This window comes from Pristiophorus japonicus, chromosome 13 (assembly GCF_044704955.1).
Source record: "Pristiophorus japonicus isolate sPriJap1 chromosome 13, sPriJap1.hap1, whole genome shotgun sequence".
NCBI classification, from domain to species: Eukaryota; Metazoa; Chordata; class Chondrichthyes; family Pristiophoridae; genus Pristiophorus; species Pristiophorus japonicus.
In genome coordinates this window covers 54,627,122-54,648,669 of record NC_091989.1, presented here as the reverse complement: position 1 = coordinate 54,648,669, position 21,548 = coordinate 54,627,122, and the positions used below count along the sequence as shown (strand labels likewise).

At 41.5% G+C, this 21,548-nt stretch overlaps 1 protein-coding gene across 5 annotated transcripts in view; it reads left to right on the top strand.

Moving 5' to 3' along the window:
* The window catches only part of lrrk2 (leucine-rich repeat kinase 2), a 234,783-nt gene extending 213,600 nt beyond the window's left edge, over positions 1-21,183 (top strand). For 4 of the 5 annotated variants that reach the window (XM_070897488.1, XM_070897489.1, XM_070897487.1 and 1 more), the window contains 8 exons: positions 1,165-1,359; positions 1,878-2,071; positions 4,659-4,731; positions 12,300-12,481; positions 13,724-13,876; positions 19,038-19,210; positions 20,290-20,370; positions 20,698-21,183. In XM_070897488.1, coding sequence (XP_070753589.1) covers positions 1,165-1,359; positions 1,878-2,071; positions 4,659-4,731; positions 12,300-12,481; positions 13,724-13,876; positions 19,038-19,210; positions 20,290-20,370; positions 20,698-20,819 — 1,173 coding nt within the window. In that variant the 3' untranslated portion in view covers positions 20,820-21,183. Of the gene's footprint in view, positions 1-1,164; positions 1,360-1,877; positions 2,072-4,658; positions 4,732-12,299; positions 12,482-13,723; positions 13,877-19,037; positions 19,211-20,289; positions 20,371-20,697 lie in introns of those variants that run through there. The other variant, XM_070897490.1, reaches the window with a different exon arrangement.
* The last annotated feature ends 365 nt before the right edge of the window (positions 21,184-21,548 follow it).

Sequence of the window (21,548 nt, the reverse complement as noted above, 5' to 3'; positions counted from 1 at the left end):
GGTGGGGAGTTCAAGCCACACTTCAGAATCTGACCACATAATCTAGGCTAGCACTTAAGAGGAAATGCTGCAATAGCAGAGTTAGAGTCCTTTGGATGAAATGTTGAATAGGCAATGTTCCATCTGCCTACTCTAGCAGTTTTAGTGGATGCTGACGATCCCATGGAATTATTCAAAGAAAAGCAGGAAGTTGTCAACGATCCTGTTCATTCATCTCAGTGCTTTTTGTGGGATCTTGTTGCAAAATGGCTGCTGTGTTTGCTTACAAAACAATCACTCGACTTCAAAAAGCAATTCATTGCATGTGAACTGCCTTGGGATGCTTCAGAGAGATGCATTCAGAGAAAGACAATGAAAATGATTTTCCTTTTTCATGACCTGCAAAATAACACATTGGATGGAATTGACTTGCACATAATTAGATAATTTGCTGGTGTTTTCTATTGAAACTTTAAATTGGCATCATCAGTATTTGAATGTATCTGCTTCTTGGATAAATGTTAGTAAGATTTTGTTAAATGTACATGTTCTTTTGTTTCAGGAGCTTGAGTTTGAATCCTAGGGGTGAGATGGAAGTTTCTGTTTGTTGGAGAGCACCGTTGGCCCTGTTCCTAAACTTTCTGACATTTGGCACAAAATTGAGTCTCTGAGAGGCAGAATCTTACCTTGTCATAAAGGAGCTGCATTTCTGTGTTTAGGGTTCAGGGAAACTGTAGGAGCAGATTGGACAGATCATCATTTCCTTTAGCTATACTTTACCTGACCCAAGAGTGCTTGCTGCTGATATTCCCCAACCCCATCGATCACAAAATTCACTAAAAATATCAATTTACATGAAAAATAAGAACAGCAGTACTGCCAAGCATCAATATGAAACGTGAAGATACAGGTCTGATCCCTCTACTCCATTTAGTTGCCCATCAGGGAAGGGAATACTCAAGGAGAAGTCCTTGCCCCCGTCAGCTGAACCAAGAGCAACTTAGTCATTTGTGACAGGCCAACTGTCCTTCTCCTTGGTTACAGAGGTGTATAGCTTTAAAAAGACTTGGTGGGGGAAACAATATGCAGAAATGCTTTTGAGCGTGTTCATTGTAATTGGAGCCCAAAAGATGAAATAATACTCTCTTTTGAGTGGTATTCCTGTACATCTTTTTTCTTCTATAGGTATATGAGACTCTGAACTCAGCGGAACTACTTTGTTTGAAGAGAAGGATGACAGTACCCAGTAATCTCACAGCAGAGTGCATGGTAGCTACCAACCTAATTTGCAGAAAGCCTCGTGTCTGGATTGGCAGTGGAAAAAGAGACAAGGCACAACTCTCCTCTTTAGAGCTGGATACCAATGAACAAACTCTCATGGTATGTGTACAGGAGAAAATCTAACGTTTCACTAGAAATAAATTGCAACTCCAACAAGGAGCTTTGCTTAGTAGGGAAATGGTAGATCTGGGAAGAATATTTATTGTCTTTGGTTAAACAGACTTTGCATTTTGAAAATTAGGCCATTCCTTTACTTTGCACCCTTTTCAAAATGTTTAAAACATTTTTTTGAAGCTTCCTACTTGAGTCTGTCTATCTGTTTAGTATTTAGAAAGGCAAGTTTGTGAGTGGGTGACACATACAGTTTCAAATGGCCTTGACAATCAATGACATCTTGTTGAAAGCTATATGTGCATAGTTTGACAATAACACAAAAAAATTAAGTGAATAAACAGTGATGGAGGTGGGGAAGTGGAGCCCAGATTGAGTAGAACTTAAAGTTCAGTGCTACTTCAATTTTGGGAAATTCTTATAAACTGGGTCCTATTCATTTTGCTTCCCCAGAGCACCATTCATTTAATATGCCTTTTATTCTAAATTCTCTGATCCTTGTCTAGGACATTGATGATAGCCGCATTTTGTGCCTGGCACTGGTATGTGTGATTGGTGAACAAGTTAACTGGGTTGTTGCTGGCACTCAGTCTGGACATTTGTGGGTAGTCAGCACAGAGAATGTCAACTCTGTTCATCAACTTCGGAAGATGTCTGATTCTATTACCTGTTTGTTCTTCACCTATCATTCCAAACATAGGTAAGCATGTATTTAAGCAGCTTCGAGTGCATATATATCTATTTTTATAAAACATCATTTTTTTAAATGCTCAACAACACAAGGGATTTAATTATTTAATTGATTACTGTGATGCTTTTCTTATTCAGGTGCTAGAAGTGAAAACTACCAGCTGATTTTTGTTTTCAGTTTCCTGTTTATTGGTTTTGTTATATTTATAGCAGGATAGATTGATGTCTGGGTATTCATTCAAATCTAGATTTAGTTTGCTGGGTCTTCCACAGGAGTCATTAAACGCAACAGTCTACTGCAGGAGATTGTAGCTGGATCAGCATATAATCTCTCAACACTTTTTAGTAAAGTGTGGATGGCAATTATTTTTAAATGAGATGTTATAGTATGAAACATAATTGAATATACAGTAAAACCTGTATAAACAGGCACCTCCAAACTACAGACATCTGCAAAAAACGGACACTTGTTGACAATCCCAAATAATGTACATTATAATGGATTTAAACTGCCCCTTGAAACCATGGACACACGCAAATTACAAACTACAAACAGCCTTCAAATCACCATCTCCCTTTGCAACTCAAAACACCAGACACACAGGTAAGTGTGAGATGGCTACGGGTGGAAAAAAAGTGGTCTTGTGTACTGAAGATTTTTTTTTAACCAGACATCCATAGTGGCGGAGAAACCCCTCTATCTCTGGGATTAAATGCTTGCCAGGGATAGAGAGGTTTCTCTGCCGCGATGGGTGCTCCCCATTCCATAAAATCCGGGAGCTGAAATTAGGACTTTGAAATTGGAGGGGATCTCAGCAGTGGGGGAGGGGTGGGGGTGCGGTCTCTGAAATCATTGGGGGAAGAGATGGAGACTGAGGAATGGTGGGGTGGGGGGGTCACGGAGCGTAGAAAAAGGGAAGAGAATGGGACTAGGAGTTGGGAGATTGGGGGTGGGGTTGGGCACTATGATTCTTTGCAGAGCCAGTAACAGCAGCAACAACAAAATGGAGTGGGAGCAGCACTGAGAGGACCAGCCAGTAAAGTGGAAGAATTAAAGTGGAAAGGGAGGAGGTAGGTTCTTTATTAGGCCATGGGATCCTTCACCACCACATTTTTAATTTAAAACTATATTAAGTGCAGAACAGAGAAGCACGGGTGCAGATTGTGAAAGCGGCCTCGCGGGAGGAAAGTTCTGCTCTGAATGCAAGCAGCGGGCATGATGTGCCAGCTGAGCACTCAAAACCTGACCCAAAATGCGCGAACGAGAAAAACTAAATCTATGATTGGAGGATCACATCTCCGTACACCAGTACGTCGGGCACTAATGAGCTGCTAACTCTCAGCACTTCGAACATTAGCAGCTGCAGCACATGGAGGCAGGGGGTCCCTGACAGTGGTCTGCACAAAATAAATCCCCCCACCCCATCCCCTCACCCTATTTTGCTGGGATCTGCCAGGCACCCCAGTCCTACAGCAGTCATCTTACTGTGTGCAGGCTGCCACATAGCAGAACCCGGATTAGGACATCTCTCTCTCTGGAAAAGGATTCTGGGATGGTAATGAACTGGGAAACCCAACAAACAAAAAATTGAACTGAATCACATCCTATTGGCAGGACTCCAAAATTAGGTATGATCCCAGGTGAGAAAGACTTTTTTTTTTAAAAAAAGGAACGCTTCAGGAGATGCAGCTCATCTGGCTTACTGTACATAGAATTACCATTTTAAAAATAAGAACTTCTGCAAATAAAGGATAGCTGATGCAAGTTCCTTAGGTATCTTTAATATGCAAGTTTCACTGTAGTTTTAAAAAAAAATCACAGGGTATTGGATGTGTTTGACTTGGTTGCACCTGTATCTTGCATCTAGTCCCCTAGGCATGCTAGACCTGAAAAATGCCACTAATAGGGATAGGGCATTAGTTTTATTCTGGGATGTGAGCATCAGTAGTAAGGCCGGCATTTATTATCCATCTCTAGATGTTTCCATCAATGCATTGATACTTTCCTTACTTGCTCTGTAGTAAGGTACTGCAAAAATATTCTACACTGCTAGCGATTGGATAGAAATTGAACAATTACACGAGATATGATCTACACAATTTTAAGCTGCTTTGATCATGGTAGGTTCAAATGGAAGTGATCCTAGAGCCCATTTTGACCTCACCTTCCAGATTATTGTCTTATTGCTGGATCTTGCAGCTTCTTGAATGGGAACATAATGGTTATGGTATTAGAACAGTAACCTAGAGATCTTGGTAATTTGTGAAATAGAATTGAATAAATCTGGTAATTAATTGTTTGGCACCAGGTAAGATGGTCATCAAAGCTGCTGGACTGTCATTAAAACCCAGCTTACTCACTAATGTCATTTAGTGACAGTGAATCTACCCCCTCCCTCCATGTGCCACAATATGTGGTTCACTCCTAACGCCTTTTTGATGTGGCCCGACAAGCTTCTTGCTCAAAAATTGCTACTGAATAGATAAATACATTTATGAAGTGCAAGCAATAATTATAGACTTGTTGAAACAACAGTTACTTAGGAAAAGGAACCATGATTTTTCCATTTATCAAAACATTTTTGCATTTTTCCTAGCAAAGAAGAAAACTTCCTGTTGGTGGGGACAGCAAATGGAAAGCTTGCTATTTTTAAGGATACAACTGTAAAGGTAAATTCACCTTTTATTTATCAAAATACAACAAACCTTGTATGTAAATACTTGAAAACAATTCACAAAGTATAATTCAACCCATAACAAAGGGTCTTAAATAAGTGGCTACAGAGATAGTGGATGCATAGTTTGGAATCTTCCAAAATTCCCTAGATTCTGGAAAGGTCCCAGTGGATTGGAAAGCCCTATCCAAGCAAGGAGAGAGACAGAAAGCAGAAAACTATAGGTCAGTAAGCCTAACATCTATCATTGGGAAAATGCAGGAATGCATTATTAAGGGAGTAGTAGCAGGACATTTAGAAAATCATAATACAATTAAGCAGAGTCAGCATGGTTTTATGAAAGGGAAATTGTGTTTGACAAATTAATTAAAGCTCTGTGAGGATATAATGAGCAGGATGGATCAAAGGGAACCACTGGATTGTATTTGGATTTCCAGAAGGCATTTGATAAGATGCCACTTAAGAGGTTATTGCACAAGATAAAGGCTCACGGGGTTGGGGGTAATATATTAGCTGGATAGAGAATTGACTAACTAACAGAAAACAGAGAGTCGGGATAAATGGGTCAATTTCAGGTTGGCAAACTGTAACTAATGGGATGCCACAGGGATCAGTGCTAGGGCCTCAACTATTTACAATCTATATTAATGACTTCGATGAAGGGACCGAGTGTAATGTAACCAAATTGGCTGCTGCTACAAATATAGGTGGGAAAGCAAGTTGTGAGGAGGACACAAAGAATCTGCACTGTGATATCGATAGGTTAAGTGAATAGGCAAAAGTTTGGCAGATGGAGTATAATGTAAGGTTATCCACTTTGGTAGGAAGAATAGAAAAGCTAATTATTATTTAAATGGAGACTACAGAATGCGGCGGTACAGAAGGATCTGGGTGTCCTCGTACATGAAACACAAAGTTAGCATGCAGGTACAGCAAGTAATTGGGAAGGCAAATTGAATGTTGGCCTTTTTTGCAAGGGGAAGGAGTATAAAAGCAGGGAAGTCTTGTTATGATTGTCCAGGGCATTGATGAGACCACACCTGGAGTACTGCATAAAGTTAAGGAAGGATATACTTGCATTGGAGGCAGTTCAGAGAAGATTCATAAGGTTGATCCCCAAGATGAAAGAGTTGTCTTGTGAGGAAAGGTTGAGCAGGTTGGACCTATACTTACCGGAGTTTAGAAGAATGAAAGGTGATCTTATTGAAATGTATAAGATTGTGAGGGGGCTTGACTAGGTAGATGCTGAGAGGATGTTTCTCCTCGTGGGGAAATCTAGAACTCGGGGGCATAGTTTCAGAATAAGGAGCTGCCCATTTAAGATGGAAATGAGGAGGAATTTCTACTCTGAAGGTCGTGAATCTTTGGAATTCTCTACCCCAGAGAGCTGTGGAGGCTGTCATTGAATATATTCAAGGCAGAAATGGACAGATTTTTGAACAGCAGGGGATTCGCGGGTTATGGGGAAGAGGCAGGTACGTGCAGTTGAGGCCAAGATCAGATCAGCCATGATCTTATTGAATGGCAGAGAGACTTGAGGGGCCAAATGGTCTACTCCTGCTCCTATTTCTTATGTTCTTATGTTTATCTCCTGGAAGTTTTGTTTTAAATACTACTCTTTTCCTAGCATACTTTCATGAGACCCACCTCCTGCTCCCTTGACTCTATTCTCACAAAACTGCTGACCACCCAATGTTAGCCCCTATGTTAGCTGATATTGTTGACAGTTCCCTCTCCTCCAGTACTGTCCCCCTCCCCTTCAAATCTGCTGTCATCAAACCCCTCTTCAGAAAAAAACACACCCTATCTCCAACCTCTCTTTCCCCTCCAAAGTCCTTGAATATGTTGCCTCCCAAATCCGTGGCCATCTTTCTCTCATCTCCATGTCTGATCCCCTTTATTCAGGTTTCTGCCTTTGCCACAGCATTGAAATTGCCCTCATCAAAGTCACAAATTACATCCTATGTGACCATGTTTCTTCTCGACTGGTCAGCAGCCTTTGACATGGTTGGCCACACCATCCTCCTCCTTAGCTGCCTAGGTCCTAAACTCTGGAATTCCCTCCCAAATCCTCTCCATACCCTCTCTCTCTCTCTCTCTCTCTCTCGCTGTTAAGACAAGCCTTAAGACCCACCTCTTTGATCAATCTTTTGTGTCACATGTCCTAATAGCTCCATATGTAACTGTCAAATTTGGGTTGATAACGCTCCTAATGATAACACTTTAAGATGTTAAAGATGCTATATAAATTCAAATTGTTCTTGTTATCAAGAACAGAATCAAATTCTTCCTCCACATTCTACATTTACTGTGTTTTTTAATATCAGTTTATTTTGAACCCACATTTTAGAACACAGAAACAGGATTAATCTATTCGGCCCCTCGATCCTGTTCTGTCATTCAATTAGATCCTGGCTGATCTGAATCTCAACTCCATTTACCTGTCTGTGTTCCATATCTGTTTAATACCCTTAGCTCCCTTTTGGGAGAGCAAGATTCAGACTTCTACTATAATTTGTCTGAAAAAGTACTTCTTGATTTTATTCCCTGTATTGAATCCTTTAATCAGTTTAAATACCCCAATGACATCACCCCTTAACATGTTAAACTCAAGATAATACAAACCTGTTCTCACAATCTAACCCTTTGAGACTTGGCATCATTCTGATGTGTCTACGCTGTACTCCTTCCAATATATCTTTCCCGAGATGTGGTCCCAGAAGGGATCTGACCAAGGTTCTGTACAACGGAAACATCACTTCCTCCTTTTTGAATTCGCCAAAGGCCAAAATTCCATCAGCTTTTTTGATTGCTTTTTGTACCGTGCACTAGCTTTTAGTGATTTGTGTAGTTGGACATTACAACTACAACTATCCCTTTGCTCCTCCACAGCTCCTGGTCTCTCGCCATTAAGAAAATATTACACTTTATCTTTCTCTGATCCAAAGTGGATAATCTGGCACTTCCCCAGATGAACTTCATCTGCCACAATTTTGCCCAAACACACAGTCTGTCTATGTCCCTTTATAACTTCCTCCTCCCATTCACACAATTTACTGTATTTCCTAACTTAGTGTCATCTGTGAACTTAGATATACAATTCTCTCTTCCTTCATCCAAGTCATGAACATGTGATAATAAAGCTGAGGCCCCAGTATGAATCCCCAGGTAAAACCACTTATCATGTCCCACCAATCAGAGAACGAATCATTTATCCCTATGCTCTGTCTCCTACCTCCCAATCGCTTGCCAACCCATGTGAACATTGAAGCAGCATCATATTAGAACTGAATTCTGACGAAGGATCAACAACCTGAAATGTTAACTCTGTTTTTCTCTCCACAGATGCTGCCTGACCCGCTGAGATTTCCAGCATTTTCTGTTTTTAATTTCAGATTCCAGCATCCGCAGTATTTTGCTTTTGTATGAGTGAAGTGAAGTTTGTGTTTGAGTTCCAATCATGATTTATATTATTGAAGTGTATACATTTGTAATTTAAAAAATGTAAATTTTTGGAGGAATGTAGATTTAATAGTACCATTTTCCCTACTCTTCTGTACTGGAGCGGAGTATTGCAAGGTTTTCACCAATACAAGTTATGAATGTGTAAACCCTGTTGGATTTTCTGGTTGCTTCGCTTGTATTCACAGCAAACTTCTAGCCCGGATTAGCCCTCCAACCAGGAGATTTCTGACTGAGAGGTGGGAAATATTTTGGACATGAAATTGCAGAGTAGCAGAAGGAGGAGGCAAACATGTTTATATTTATTCAAAAATGTCCCAACATATCTAAAGAGCCCACTATTGCTAATCATAGGCGGTCCCTTGAACGAGGATGACTTGCTTCCACACCAAAAGGGATGAGTTCGCAGATGTTTCAACGAAGGACCCGATATTCCAGTCGTGAACCCCAGGGGTGGAAGATGCCTGTGTGTGGATTTTTTTAACGTGTGATGACCGTTGCACATCAGCCACCACACAAGCTTGACAGAGCTAGGCCTTTATCCAGTGGCAAGGGTTAACCAGGACGACTGAAGACCTGCTCTGCTGGAGCTGCATTAAAGTAGGCAAAAGGATATTTGCCCTGTTTGGCATTGGAGGGTATTTTTTCCACAGAAGAGCTGTGTGGATTGTGGGGAAGGAGGTGACAGAGTCAATGCCAAGGGAAGGTTACCTAGGAATTTCTTATAGATGGGCAAAGCATGTATTCCGTAAACTGTTTCCTCTCCACTTTTTACACCTTGCCTGAAGCTGCATACAGAACATAAAACTTTACAGATTTTTCAAGACTTTACGTGCCTGAACAGCAGGACAAACATCTTAAAACTGGAACTGTTGTTGATTGCATACGTGCACAGGTGAGTTTGCAAAGCAAACAAAACCTAGCTGCATAATGTATGTTCATTTACTCTCACATTTTAGGATACATGGTAAATGTTCCCTTCAAACTATTAACACGTGAAAAGTCCTTCTCTGCTGCAGGACAAGATAGCACATAAAAGGAGAGCGCAAACTTGAATGGGATGAGGGCCCTGCAACTTTAACTCTTTGAGTCCTGTTGAAGAGGTAGGGGCTAAATTGGATAGCCCCCGAAAATGGGCACGGGGTTCGCGATGCGCGATTACCCTGCTCCCGTTCACTGTGATGCGGGCAATATGGCAACATCATGCTGCCTGCTCATTGCCAAGATTGTAGCGTGCAGCCAGCGCTAACTGTGCTATTAAGTGGCTGCATGCCTCAGCAGGGAGCCCAAAATTGTGACAGGCTCGCTGCACTACTTAAAGCCAGCCTGCACCCTTGAAAGAGAAGGAGCAGCGTGGCTGGAGCAGGTGGTGGAAGTCGTACAAACCACTCTGACCTGGAAAAAGACTGAATAATAGAACAACATGGGAGATAGCGTGCTCTAAGGTTCTTAGACGCAGCACTGGAGGTCTTTGTGGAGGAAGTGGAAAGGAGGAGAAAAGTGCTATATCCACAGGGGGTCATGAGGCCCTCCAGACAAATGCTCCAAGAAGGCAGTAGAACCAGATAGCCCTGGCAGTCAATGCCAGGAGTTAAGCCCTGACGACCTGGATGCAGTGTCGCAAAAAGTTCAATGACCTCAGACGAATGATCAAGGTGAGTGAATTAATCTTCAAATGCCATATCCCACCAACAGCACTACTTGCCTCAGACCCTTCTTAATGCACCACACCTACCAACTCGCATACTAACAATCTCTACCAGTCAAGACTCAAACCGAACATTCATAATTGCACCTCACCCTCTCACACTTTGTACTGCTGCAAGCCTCACACCCACACACTGCCAGCTATTCAACTATGATATCCATATCACCAAAACAGATTGCACAACTCACTGACACACTTCCCTCTTTCTTGCAGGACAAGGTGGCGCATAACCGGAGGCAGCAGGAGCTAACCAGCAGAGTACAGCCGCATCTGCATGTCCTAACCCCTTGCAGGAGACAGCGCTCGCTATCATTGGAGCAGCTATATTGGCTGAGGCCGTGGCCAGCGGCGGGGCTGAAACCATAGAAGATGACGGTATCCTCATGCCTAATCTTCCTTCTCACATCACATTTCCTTTTCTTCCCAAAATCTCTTCAGATTTACAAGCTACAGATGGCGTAAGCATGCACCTTTTGCCTCCACTGCCCCCTCCTCGCCACAACCTTACCCTTGTGCCTTTCTTCTTTCAGATATCCAAGAACTACAACCTGGCCAAGCAGTGGTGGAAGAGCAACAAGACATTGACGATGAAGAAACACCTTCACTCGATTTCACACACTCAGCCACCAGCTCAGATACTTACAGTGCGCGTAATTTACAGGACTGCATAGAGGCAGGGTCTGCATGTGGTGAGACACTTGGGAAGGAATGGGCTGCAGCCAGGGGAGGGGGGAAAGTGTTGCACAGGTGCCAGCTTGCCGGACGGCAAGGTCGCACAAGGGTTCTGCTGCAGAGGACTCGGATGCGCACTTCGATGGGGGAGGCTGCAGAAGAAGGCTGTTAGATATGTGCAATGAAATGTTTGGTGCATTGGCAAGCCTGCCAGAAAGCCTGTGTGCAATGTAAAGGAGCACGGAGGAGCCCTTGCGCAGAGCCTTGAGTACATCCTTTCCAACATGGAAGTGGTGGCCAACTCCATTAGCACATTTGTGGACCCAACCATGATCCAGCATCTGATAATCGATATCTCAGCTCTCATTGCAGCACAAGCAGCAGCCACCCAATGTCTGGGTGCTGCTATGCAAGCTCCCGTGCAGGTTCAACTTTCTGCCACGCAAGCTCAAGACTGCTGCCATCTTGGCTGCGGATGCCAGTGTTCAAAGGGGCTTGCAGGATGTCACAGTAGTCCAGCAATCTGTACTCTAACAGATTACTAGGATTGCTGAGGTGCCACCCCGGGGAAGTGGCAGTGGCTCCGTGGAGCACAACCCCACTGTCCTCTCTCAGAATGACAGCATTCATCCTCCCACTACTGCCACTCCGTCAGTGCCCTTGCTATTGCCAGCCAGCCCAGACTGTTGCCACCCATGCCGAGATGGTGTAGTCAGCAGCTGGGCAGGCCCAGAGGTGCTCGAGATTGTCTTCCAAGGCCATCTGTAGTCACTTGCTGAAAGACTACGGCATGCTTTACCTTCATTGCTGATCTTATATGGGTGAGTTGATTGCATTTCACATGAGAAATTTTGGGAGTTGTACAAGTATTATTGTGTCAGCTGTGGCTCAGTGGGTAGCACACTTGCCTCTGAGTCAGAAGGTTGTGGGTTCAAGTCCCACTCCAAGAAATTAGCTGCCGCGTTTCCCACATTACAGCAGTGACTACACTCCAAAAGTACTTTATTGGCTGTAAAGCGCTTTGAGACATCCGGTGGTCGTGAAAGGTGCTATATAAATGCAAGTCCTCTCTTCTCGCTCTTCTCTTCTCTTCTCTTCTCTTCTCTTTTTGTTCGTTCCCTCCCTCCCACCCCCTGTAGGCTATTGAAGAGATCTTTTTTGTTTAGCTATTTTTAACATTGGAGGAGAGTGAGCAAACTTAGCTACTCTGCTGCATTTTTATATTTTTATATTTCACAGCTGGCTTTCCTATCAACTCGGCCTAACATTCCACTCGTGAGCAGGCTAACTGTGCCATTTTATTCAGCGTGCATGCCAAAAGTACTGCATTTATTAGATCCAGTAACCGTGACAGTGGCCCGGAATACCCTTTGAAGAACAATACCAAAGTAGCTTTTATTTGTAATTATTTGGCCATTCTTCATGTTAGAGAAAGCTGCACATGCAACAAATTTTGTTCAAATTGATGGCGTGCATGTATGTCCATGTGCACTTAATTTCATTTAGGTTCTCTTTTTTTTTTGAGTGGTTTATGTTTTGGGATTGATTATGTTTAGAAAGGACTATATTTACCAGCGTGGTTTATTTCAAATGTGTTATTGAAGAGGTCTTCTGGCCTCAATAAATGTTAAAGCAAGGATTCTGACCAATATTTTGAAACCATATGTTCCTACACTTAGAGCAACACAAACTGTAATTTGTGGTTTATTCTGATCCAACAGTATCAAGATGGTGCACCACTGAAGGTTGTGGATATAGGTGACATCAGTACTCCTCTGGTGTGTTTGAGCATATCGTCCACTTCAGGACAGATAGTCATTTGGGCAGGATGTGGAACAAAGATCATATCACTAAGCAGCGATTTTACAGTTCAGAAGGTGATAGACATGAAAACAAGTATTCTGTGAGTTACTAGATTCTTTGGTTAGAGTTAAGTTTTTTTGATTTTGAGGTATAAACTTTAAATATGTTAATTAACTTTCTAAGTGTTTTAGTGCATCTTGCATATTTTAGTGCATATTTTCAGTGGTGTTTTCATCTCTATATACTCTGAAGAGGTGTTCATTGAAGCTACAACAAACTGCAGCCATTTGAAATGAGGCTTTTCAAGATATTGCAACTTTGTCATCTGTAAATGATGGTCTTCATCTTGTGTCTATTACTTTAACTCCCAATATGATACCGATTTCTCTCAGGTTTAACTCATTTAATGGTTTAATTGTTTCACTTTTTATTTTAGAAGTACAGGTACAACGTCTGAAATCTGGAATCCTCGGGTCTGAGTCTGTGCCGGATTTCGGGTTTTGCCGGATTTCGGACCTCGCCGTCCACCAATCCTCCGCTCCTTGCCGAACTGTCTGGTTTTCGGACAATTCCGGTTTTCAGAAGTCCGGATTCAGGACGTTGCACCTATATTTTGATACAATTTGGTCGAATCAGGCCAAGCATAATTATTGTGCCTACACAGATGGGCATGTGTAGTGTCCCTGCTAAATGGATAGCATTTAGTTATTCTGTATGACCCAATATCTTCTGGCACATTGAGAAGGACAGATTAAAGCTAACATTGTTAATCTTGTTTTATACACAATTCAAGGTAAAGGAATGCCAAACACAAGTGTGCCTTTAAGAAAAATGTCAACTTGACAGGCAGGTTAGCTTCCGGCTAAACTGTACACATCCCTTAAAGCTTATGATCATATTCTGCAGTTCCTGCTCTTTGACAGGGAGGTGGGGCAACAGTTGTTTCTCTATGATTAATGTTATTTATCTGTGGATGGGTATATACCTTAAGTTTAGCATTCCTGCAAAGCAGCTGACTTGTTTTTTCAGCTGAACAAAAACCTTGGTATCCAACAACTCCAATGTATAAAATTTGAATAAATATAATTGGTTTCTGTTAGCTTGTGTGCACACTTCTTGCTGTCTCTTCTCAATAATTTACCAAACAGGTTCCCGTAAAAAAAGTGACCTAGACGAAGTTTCACCATCTTAAGGAGAAAGGTTAAGTCTCCATTATACAAATCTTAGGACATATTCAGTCTAAGGAGGATGATTTCCTGAACTGTTTAAATTTACCATCCACAGCAGACAAGTAAAATAAATGCAGACAATTCACTGCATTATTTCCACCATTTCTTTGCAGGAGACAGCAGAAATATTACAGTGATGGAAATATTATCACAATGGTGATCGATAAATATATTTATCTGGCAAAGAAGGACAGCCATGTTGTTGAACTATGGGACAAAAAGATCGACAGAATGAGTGTGTCAATTGATTGTGCTTTTATTCTTAAGTAAGTATTTAATCAACTTTAATTTGCCAAAAATATTGGAGAAAATAAATGAGCCCTTCATAATCGTAATTGAAGTTGTTGCCAAGGAGTGGATTAATAAGTTAATACTAATAAACTATGGGCCCAAAATTGGTGAACTTACCGTCCACTGACTCGGCGGTCTCCCTGGTTTCTGGGCGGTCTCCCCTCCGAGCAAGTTTGGTGGAGGCCTCCCACCGGCGGGGAGGGAAGACCGCTGGGTACTGTCCACTGGCGTGCAATGCTCAGAAGAATCCTCCTGCCCGCTGAGTTGCCAGTTGGGTCCAGGCGGTCCTCCGCTCCAGCAGGGGAAAAGACTGCCGCATGGAGGCAGGTTTAACCTCAACGGTAAGTATGAAGACATGCAAAAAAAGGTTAGTCCACTTTTTTTTTTGCAGGAATTTAGATGGATGGGTTCCCCTGAAGGATTTCTAGTAGTTTATTTTTAATGTTTTGAAAATGTTTTATTTTAGCAGTTTTCCCCCCTCCCTGGGCCCGATTCAATCCTTGGCGGAACTTTGCCAAGGATTGCATTTGCCGCCGAGAATGGGAGCTGCTGCCCAGATTTGGCACGTAAGTCCCATTTTTGCCGCCGGACGGTCGTTTCCAGATTTTTTTCATGAAACTTCCACCTAGAGTCCTTTGGATAATACTTGGGCGGAACTTAGCTTTCACCAATTTCGGGCCCTATATTTTAGAATTTGTTTGAATTGTTTAGAATTAGATGTTGTTGAAGAGAAGGCATTTTAAATTATGGTCTGTTGCTGGTGATGGCACAATGATAGTTAATGAGAGGATTATAGGTCAAGCATAGATCAGTAAATGTCAACTTGCCATTGTACTGTAACTGGTTTACATCAAATAGGGTTAGATTGTTACCATTCATATTCAATAAGTAATAAACTTAGCCCATAGTATGATGTTGTTTCCTACAACTTAATCCAGCTGTGAAATAATTAAAATGTTTTTGTGATTCCTGTCCCACAATATACTTCACTCTGCATTGCTCTAATACATATTTCTTAACAGCTGGTTACAGAGTGATGTTGGTAGAAACCTGCCATCAGGTTGCCTGCCCACTTTCTTGGTTGTGGCGGACTTGAGGGAGGGGAATATTTCACAGCAGAGCATCAAAGACTAGATTCTGAGTGGTTAAGCATTGATTAAGATGAGTGTAGAGCTTTAAAATAACATTATTTGGCTATTGCAAAAAAGTGCTGCAGTCTCCATTAATATAGTGGATAGAGGGATGTTATAGGAACACATTACATGTTCATTCACCAATATCAGAAGTAGCAATTTAGGTTTCTAAGATATTTTGGAATGCACTTAAGGTGTAGATTTGTGTGAGATACTCCACTTTAGGATATATTTTTTCATTATGTTTTTAGGCAGAGGAGGAAAGCTAACATATTTGAGAAGTGACATACTTTGAAACTTTAAACTTTTATCTAGAATGTCACTATTTTTCCAGTATCCTTGGATCAAGAAATATTCTCCAAAAAACTCAATCTTGTCCTTTTTAACCATTTTAATCTGTCTGCAATCTTCCATATCCAAATCTACCTAATTTTCCTTGCCATCACATGGGACTCTGGCAAGATTTCAAATGATTAGAGTGAAACCACCAGAAATGCAAATCCCTCTGTGCAGTGTAAATGCATTCTTCAGTGGTTCAGGTGTTCAACTGATGTTTCTTTAAATCAGTGCTGTGACATCAACACACGAATATATGAACTTGAACATAGTGCTCGTATAAATTGGCTTTCCATCTTTGACTATAACATAAGAGCAAATTCCCCTTTTGTGTAGTACAATGCACCCGCAAGGCCCCACTATTTCTATCTCTTCATGCGTAATTTGTACTTCAAGTGATGAACGAGTGCAATAAACTCTCCTTCCTGCTGCTTTTTTAAGAACTACCTTTACGTAATATGTGTGACAGATTTTAGTCTGTAGTTTAAATATACGGACTTCTGTCAGCCATGGCTCAGTTGGTTGCACTCTTACCTCTGGAGTCAAAAGGTTCTGGGTTCAAGTCCTATTCCAGAGACTAGGCTGCGGTTCCAATGCAATACTGAGGAAGTGCTGCACTGTCGGAGGGTGCCGTCTTTTGGATGAGACGTTAAACCCAGGCCCCATCTGCTCTTTCAGGTAGACTTAAAAGATCCCATGGCACTATTTTGAAGAAGAGCACGGGAGTTATTCCGGGTGTCCTGGCCCCAATATTTATCCCTCAATCGACATAATTACAAAACAGATTACCTGGTCATTATCACATTGCTGTTTTTGCTGGGGGTGGGCCCTGCCTGAAGAGGCGTCGGCAGCCTGGCATCGGCTGCGTGCGGGCCCCGTCCGAAGTCCTCGGTGGGACCCCGCTTCGTCTTCTGCCCTTTCGTTCTTCTCTCCCCGCACCCTCCCCCGTTCTTCTTCTACCCCCCTCTTCCCCCCCCCTTCTTCCCCCCCTTCTTCCCCCCCCTCTTCTCCACCCCTCTTCTCTCCCCTCCCCTCTCTTCTCTCCCCCCCCCCCTCTTCTCTCCCCCGCCCCCTCTTTTCTCCCCCCCCTCTTTTCTCCCCCCCCTCTTTTCTCCCCCCCCTCTTTTTTCTCCCCCCCCCTCTCTTCTTCTCCCCCTCCTCTCGCTTCTCCCCCTCCTCTCGCTTCTCCCCCTCCTCTCCTCTCTCTTTTCTCTCTCCCCCCCTTCTCCCCAGTGCTGCAGTAGGTGAGTATAAATAATTTTTTATTTTTGAGTGATTTTTCAATTATTTTGTAATTTTTTTTTTGATTTTGATTTATTGGATTATTTATTGATTTATTTATCATTCATTATTGATGATGGCTCTTTATTTGTAAAAGTGAAGTGTTTAATGTTTGTAAACTTCCCCCCCCCCCCCCATTCCCGACGCCTGATTTGTAACATACGCCTGATTTCTAAGTGTAGGCAAGGTTTTTCTGAGCGTACAAAAATCTACACTTACTCCAAACTAACTTAGAATGGAGTAAGTTTTTACTGCCTAAACTTAAAAAACAGGTGTAAGTGGCTGGACACTCCCCCTTTTGGAAAGAAAAATCTGTTTTAAAATGAAACTGTTCTAACTCACTAGAACTGGAGCAAACTAAATGCCGAGAATTGCAATTTCTAAGATACTCCATTCTAAACTAGTTGCTCCAAAAAAATAGAAGCAACTCAGGCTGAAACTTGACCCCACTATTTCATTATTTACTATTTTATTGACTTGTGCTTCAGATTTTCAAGAAATGTGAGAACATAACTTAATAAAATATAAAACAAAAGGAAGCCCTTTAAGTCTGTTTCTTTTGCAGCTTGTGTATAGTGTACTGTATCATGACTTGACCCAACCCATTTAGACATCTAAGGAAAAGTTCCGCAAATTTACTCCGAGCTCCCCCGAGTGTGAATCGGGAAAAGCCTGTTTTAATCTTGCATTGTACATCAGTTGCCTTTAACATTCCATCATATGTTTAAGTTAAATACTTCAATGGCTTATGTTTCACAGTTTGTGATCATATTTCTTGCTACCTGTAACAGATACTTCATGGAGAGCTGTAAGATAATGATTTGATTTCCACAAATGAGACAGCCATATGACTCTCAGGCGGCAAAAAAAGTCCCCTCAATTACTTGCTGATCTGGAACTTCTGATGTGAAATTATGACTACTTGCATTTAGACAGGCATAACTGATAAAACACAGTTGTGTGTCATTTAAAATCTTATCTTTAGAATTAAACTTGGCAGACAGAAAGCAAAGAGTAGGAATAAACGGGTGGCAGGCAGTGACTAGTGGGGCACCGCAAGGTTCAGTGCTGGGACCCCAGCTATTTACAATATATATTAATGATTTAAACGAAGGAATTGAATGTAATATCTCCAAGTTTGCAGATGACACTAAGCTGGGTGGCAGTGTGAGCTGTGAGGAGGATACTAAGAGGCTGCAGGGTGACTTGGACAGGTTAGGTGAGTGGGCAAATGCATAATGTTATCCACTTTGGTGGCAAAAACAGGAAGGCAGAATATTATCTGAATGGTGACAGATTAGGAAACGGGGAGGTGCAACGAGACCAGGGTGTCATGGTACATCAGTCATTGAAAGTTGGCAAGCAGGTATAGCAGGCGGTGGAGACGGCAAATGGCATGTTGGCCTTCATAGCGAGAGGATTTGAATATAGGAGCAGGGAGGTCTTTACTGCAGTTGTACAGGGCCTTGGTGAGGCCACACCTTGAATGTTGTGTACAATTTTGGTCTCCCAATCTGAGGAAGGACAATCTTGCTATTGAGGGAGTGCAGCGAAGGTTCACCAGAATGATTCCTGGGATGGCAGGACTGACACATGAAGAAAGACTAGATCGACTAGGCTTATATTCACTGGAATTTAGAAGAATGAGAGGGGATCTCATAGAAACATACAAAATTCTGATGGGATTGGACAGGTTAGAGGCAGGAAGAATGTTCCCGATGTTGGGGAATCCAGAACCAGGGGTCACAGTCTAAGGATAAGGGGCAAGCCATTTAGGACCGAGATGAGGAGAAATTTCTTCACTCAGAGAATTGTGAACCTGTGGAATTCTCTACCACAGAAAGTTGTTGAGGCCAGTTCGTTAATGTTAAGTCCTGACTCTAATGTACTGACTTACACGAGACACATGCTGAAGTCAAGGTCACTCAGGACCTGCACCTTTAATTCCAGCTCTCCAGTGCTGCACTTGCCTGAGACCTCCCTTTATATACCACAGTGGGACAGGTATGGGATGTCTCCTGCAAGTGCACCCCTGGTGGTAAGGTATGCTTATTGTTGCAGGTCATATCCAGTTACAGTCATGTATAGCATGGTAAGATACAGTTATATACAGTAATGTGAGATACATGACAGTACTCACTGTGTGGAATGTCACAGGAATGGGGTACTGAAGTTGCATGATCAGCCATGATATTGAATGGTGGTGCTTGCTCGAAGAGTCGAATGGCCTACTCCTGCACCTATTTTCTATGTTTCTAAATGCCATCGTGATTAATTATTTTTCAATTCATTATTTTAATAACTTATCTTGAAAGGGGAAAAAATTATAAGTTATTTTGCAACCCAGTTTAAAAACACTTACATTTTTTTAAAATAATTTTCCCAGGAAGGACACTTATTCTGCCAGAGTGAAAGCACTTCGTCTTCAAAAGACAGCTGCCCTTTGGATTGGAACAGGAGGGGGTGACATCATATTATTAGATCTTTCTACTCATCAACCCATCCGGGTCATTAATACATTTTGTCACTCTATTAGAAGTATGGTGATCACACAAATGGGTAAGGTTTTGAGATTGAGAAACTATTTTATTTGAATTCAAGTAAAGGACATGGAATAGATAGGACTGTGTATTACTGGAAAGTATCTTGACAACAGCTGGTACAATTATAAAAAATACATACAAATTTTTACTTGGGAATACTTGGTTTTATAATTGGTTATTTTAAAATAGTCGTAGTCACAATAGGTAAAATAGGTGGAGCCAATGAAGGGTCTCAAAAAATTTCCTGAGTGCACACTATTTACAACTGGTTGGTAATGGGTAAGACTTTACAGTGGGGTTTTCACAATGTTGGGTACTGTCACATTACACTCAATTATTCATGTAATGTTACAGTTACTGTTCCACTTATAGGTGTAATACCTTTTGGAATCTTGAAACCACACTCCATTTTTAATATGTAATTCAATCGATGCTTGTATAAAAGAGCAGACATGGATTTAGTTCCGGAGTATTCCGGGACAGTCAGTGGCAGGGCTGTCCGGAATCCATAAAATGTTCCGGAATCCAGCCCCGCTGCCGCCTTTATTTCGGGTCCTCCTCACTGCCCACCCAAACACCATCTCGGCGGGGCCCCGTCCAGCTGGAACACCACCTCGGCAGGGCCCCGCCTGGCCGGAACACCACCTCGGTGGGGCCCTGCCCGGCCGACCTGAACACCTCCTCAGGGCCCCCCACCCCCTTCTGATGTTCAAAAAATACCCGATCCTGGGCTAGCGTGTTTTCGGATTCGTGACGTCAGAAACACATTCAAAAGTCCGGAGAAACACAAAGTCAGGAACGGCCCCGGTCCCGAGGGTTCCGGATTTTAGGTGCTGTACCTGTACTACAGCATCTCCACTGCTGGGAGGGTGTAATTACATAGATGTTTACATAGCATCTATTTATACATTTGGGCATAGGAGTTTATGATAGAAAATCAAAATGGGAAGCTTATACAATTGAAAGATTTTTAATAAATAAATTATATTATTTTCATGAGTATTTTATGCATTGCTTTTATTAAAGGATTCAGATTATTTGTCTTGATAGTATTTTTATTGATGCTGAGCATATTTCTTTAATTCTTTGTTTTAGAAAAAGGACACCTTCACACTGTCATGCTGATCCTAGGAAATGTATGTAAGGATTATTATGAAAACAACAAATGGCAGAGTGGTATGTTCATTTTCTGAATATTTTGCTGTAATAGTTGAAGTGAACAGAACGTGTATTTAATCAATGAAAAAATTAACTTTTGGCTTCTGCACACCCACAGTTGCATAATTAAAAGATTTTCTTACAAAATATTGCATTGATTTACATAGTTAAATGTAAAAAGAAATTGAACTGCAAGATATAATTCTACACTGCCAAATGTATACATTTACTGTTAATTATTGACCCAAAGCTACAAGCTTCATAGTGTGCGGGTTGGACATCAGCAATAACTGATTCAAACTCTAATTGTTGATATTTCAACTACTTTTAAATTGCATGTTTCAGATTTTCAAAAGCAGCTGTTTGTTTGGGACATGAACCTTCCTTATGAGATCCAGAACCTGAAGAAGCACACTGATATGAGAAGAGAACTAACTGAAAAAATGAGGACTGGTTCATTGGAATGATTGTACATGGGCAAATACATATGTGTATATTTTCTTCAATTAATTTAATGTCTTTGTGTTTATTGAAGATATGAAATGGTAAACCTAACATTTCAGCACTCTAGTTAAGTCACAAAAGGCAGTTTTAAAATAAAATTTATACTGCGTTTTAAATTAGGTATTTCACACCAAGGAGCTATAATACCCCCCATGCTTGTCCCATCATGGAAACCCTTCTGTAGAGATTAAAACTAGACATTTTGACTAAGTATGCTATCGTCCCAGCAATCATATATTTTTGTTACTTGTCATGAAGTTAGTTTAAATCTCTAGATCGCTGAACTTTGGCACTCATATTAATGCAAGAATATAAATAAATTTACATTTTGGATACTTGCCAAACTTGATTGATTTGCCAGCACAAAGTGATGCTGGGAGAGTTAGAAGTTAATGACAATAAGAGAGCACTGATTTTCGGGTCCAAGAACATCACCAAGGTGGGATTTGTGCCCACCCAATTGGCTCATGACTGACACCTCAGGAATTCTGGAAGTTTGCTGAATTACAATAAGCTATGAATGTTCATGATCAGTAGCACTGATCCTAGGAGCTCACTAAGGATATCATGTCCTTAAAAGGCTAATCACAACAATGGCAACCTTTAAAAAGATATGGTCATCTCTTAATATAAGGGCAAAAATTGTGGTTGCCTTTAAAATGGCTATAAACGCTTTTAAAACACCTCCACAT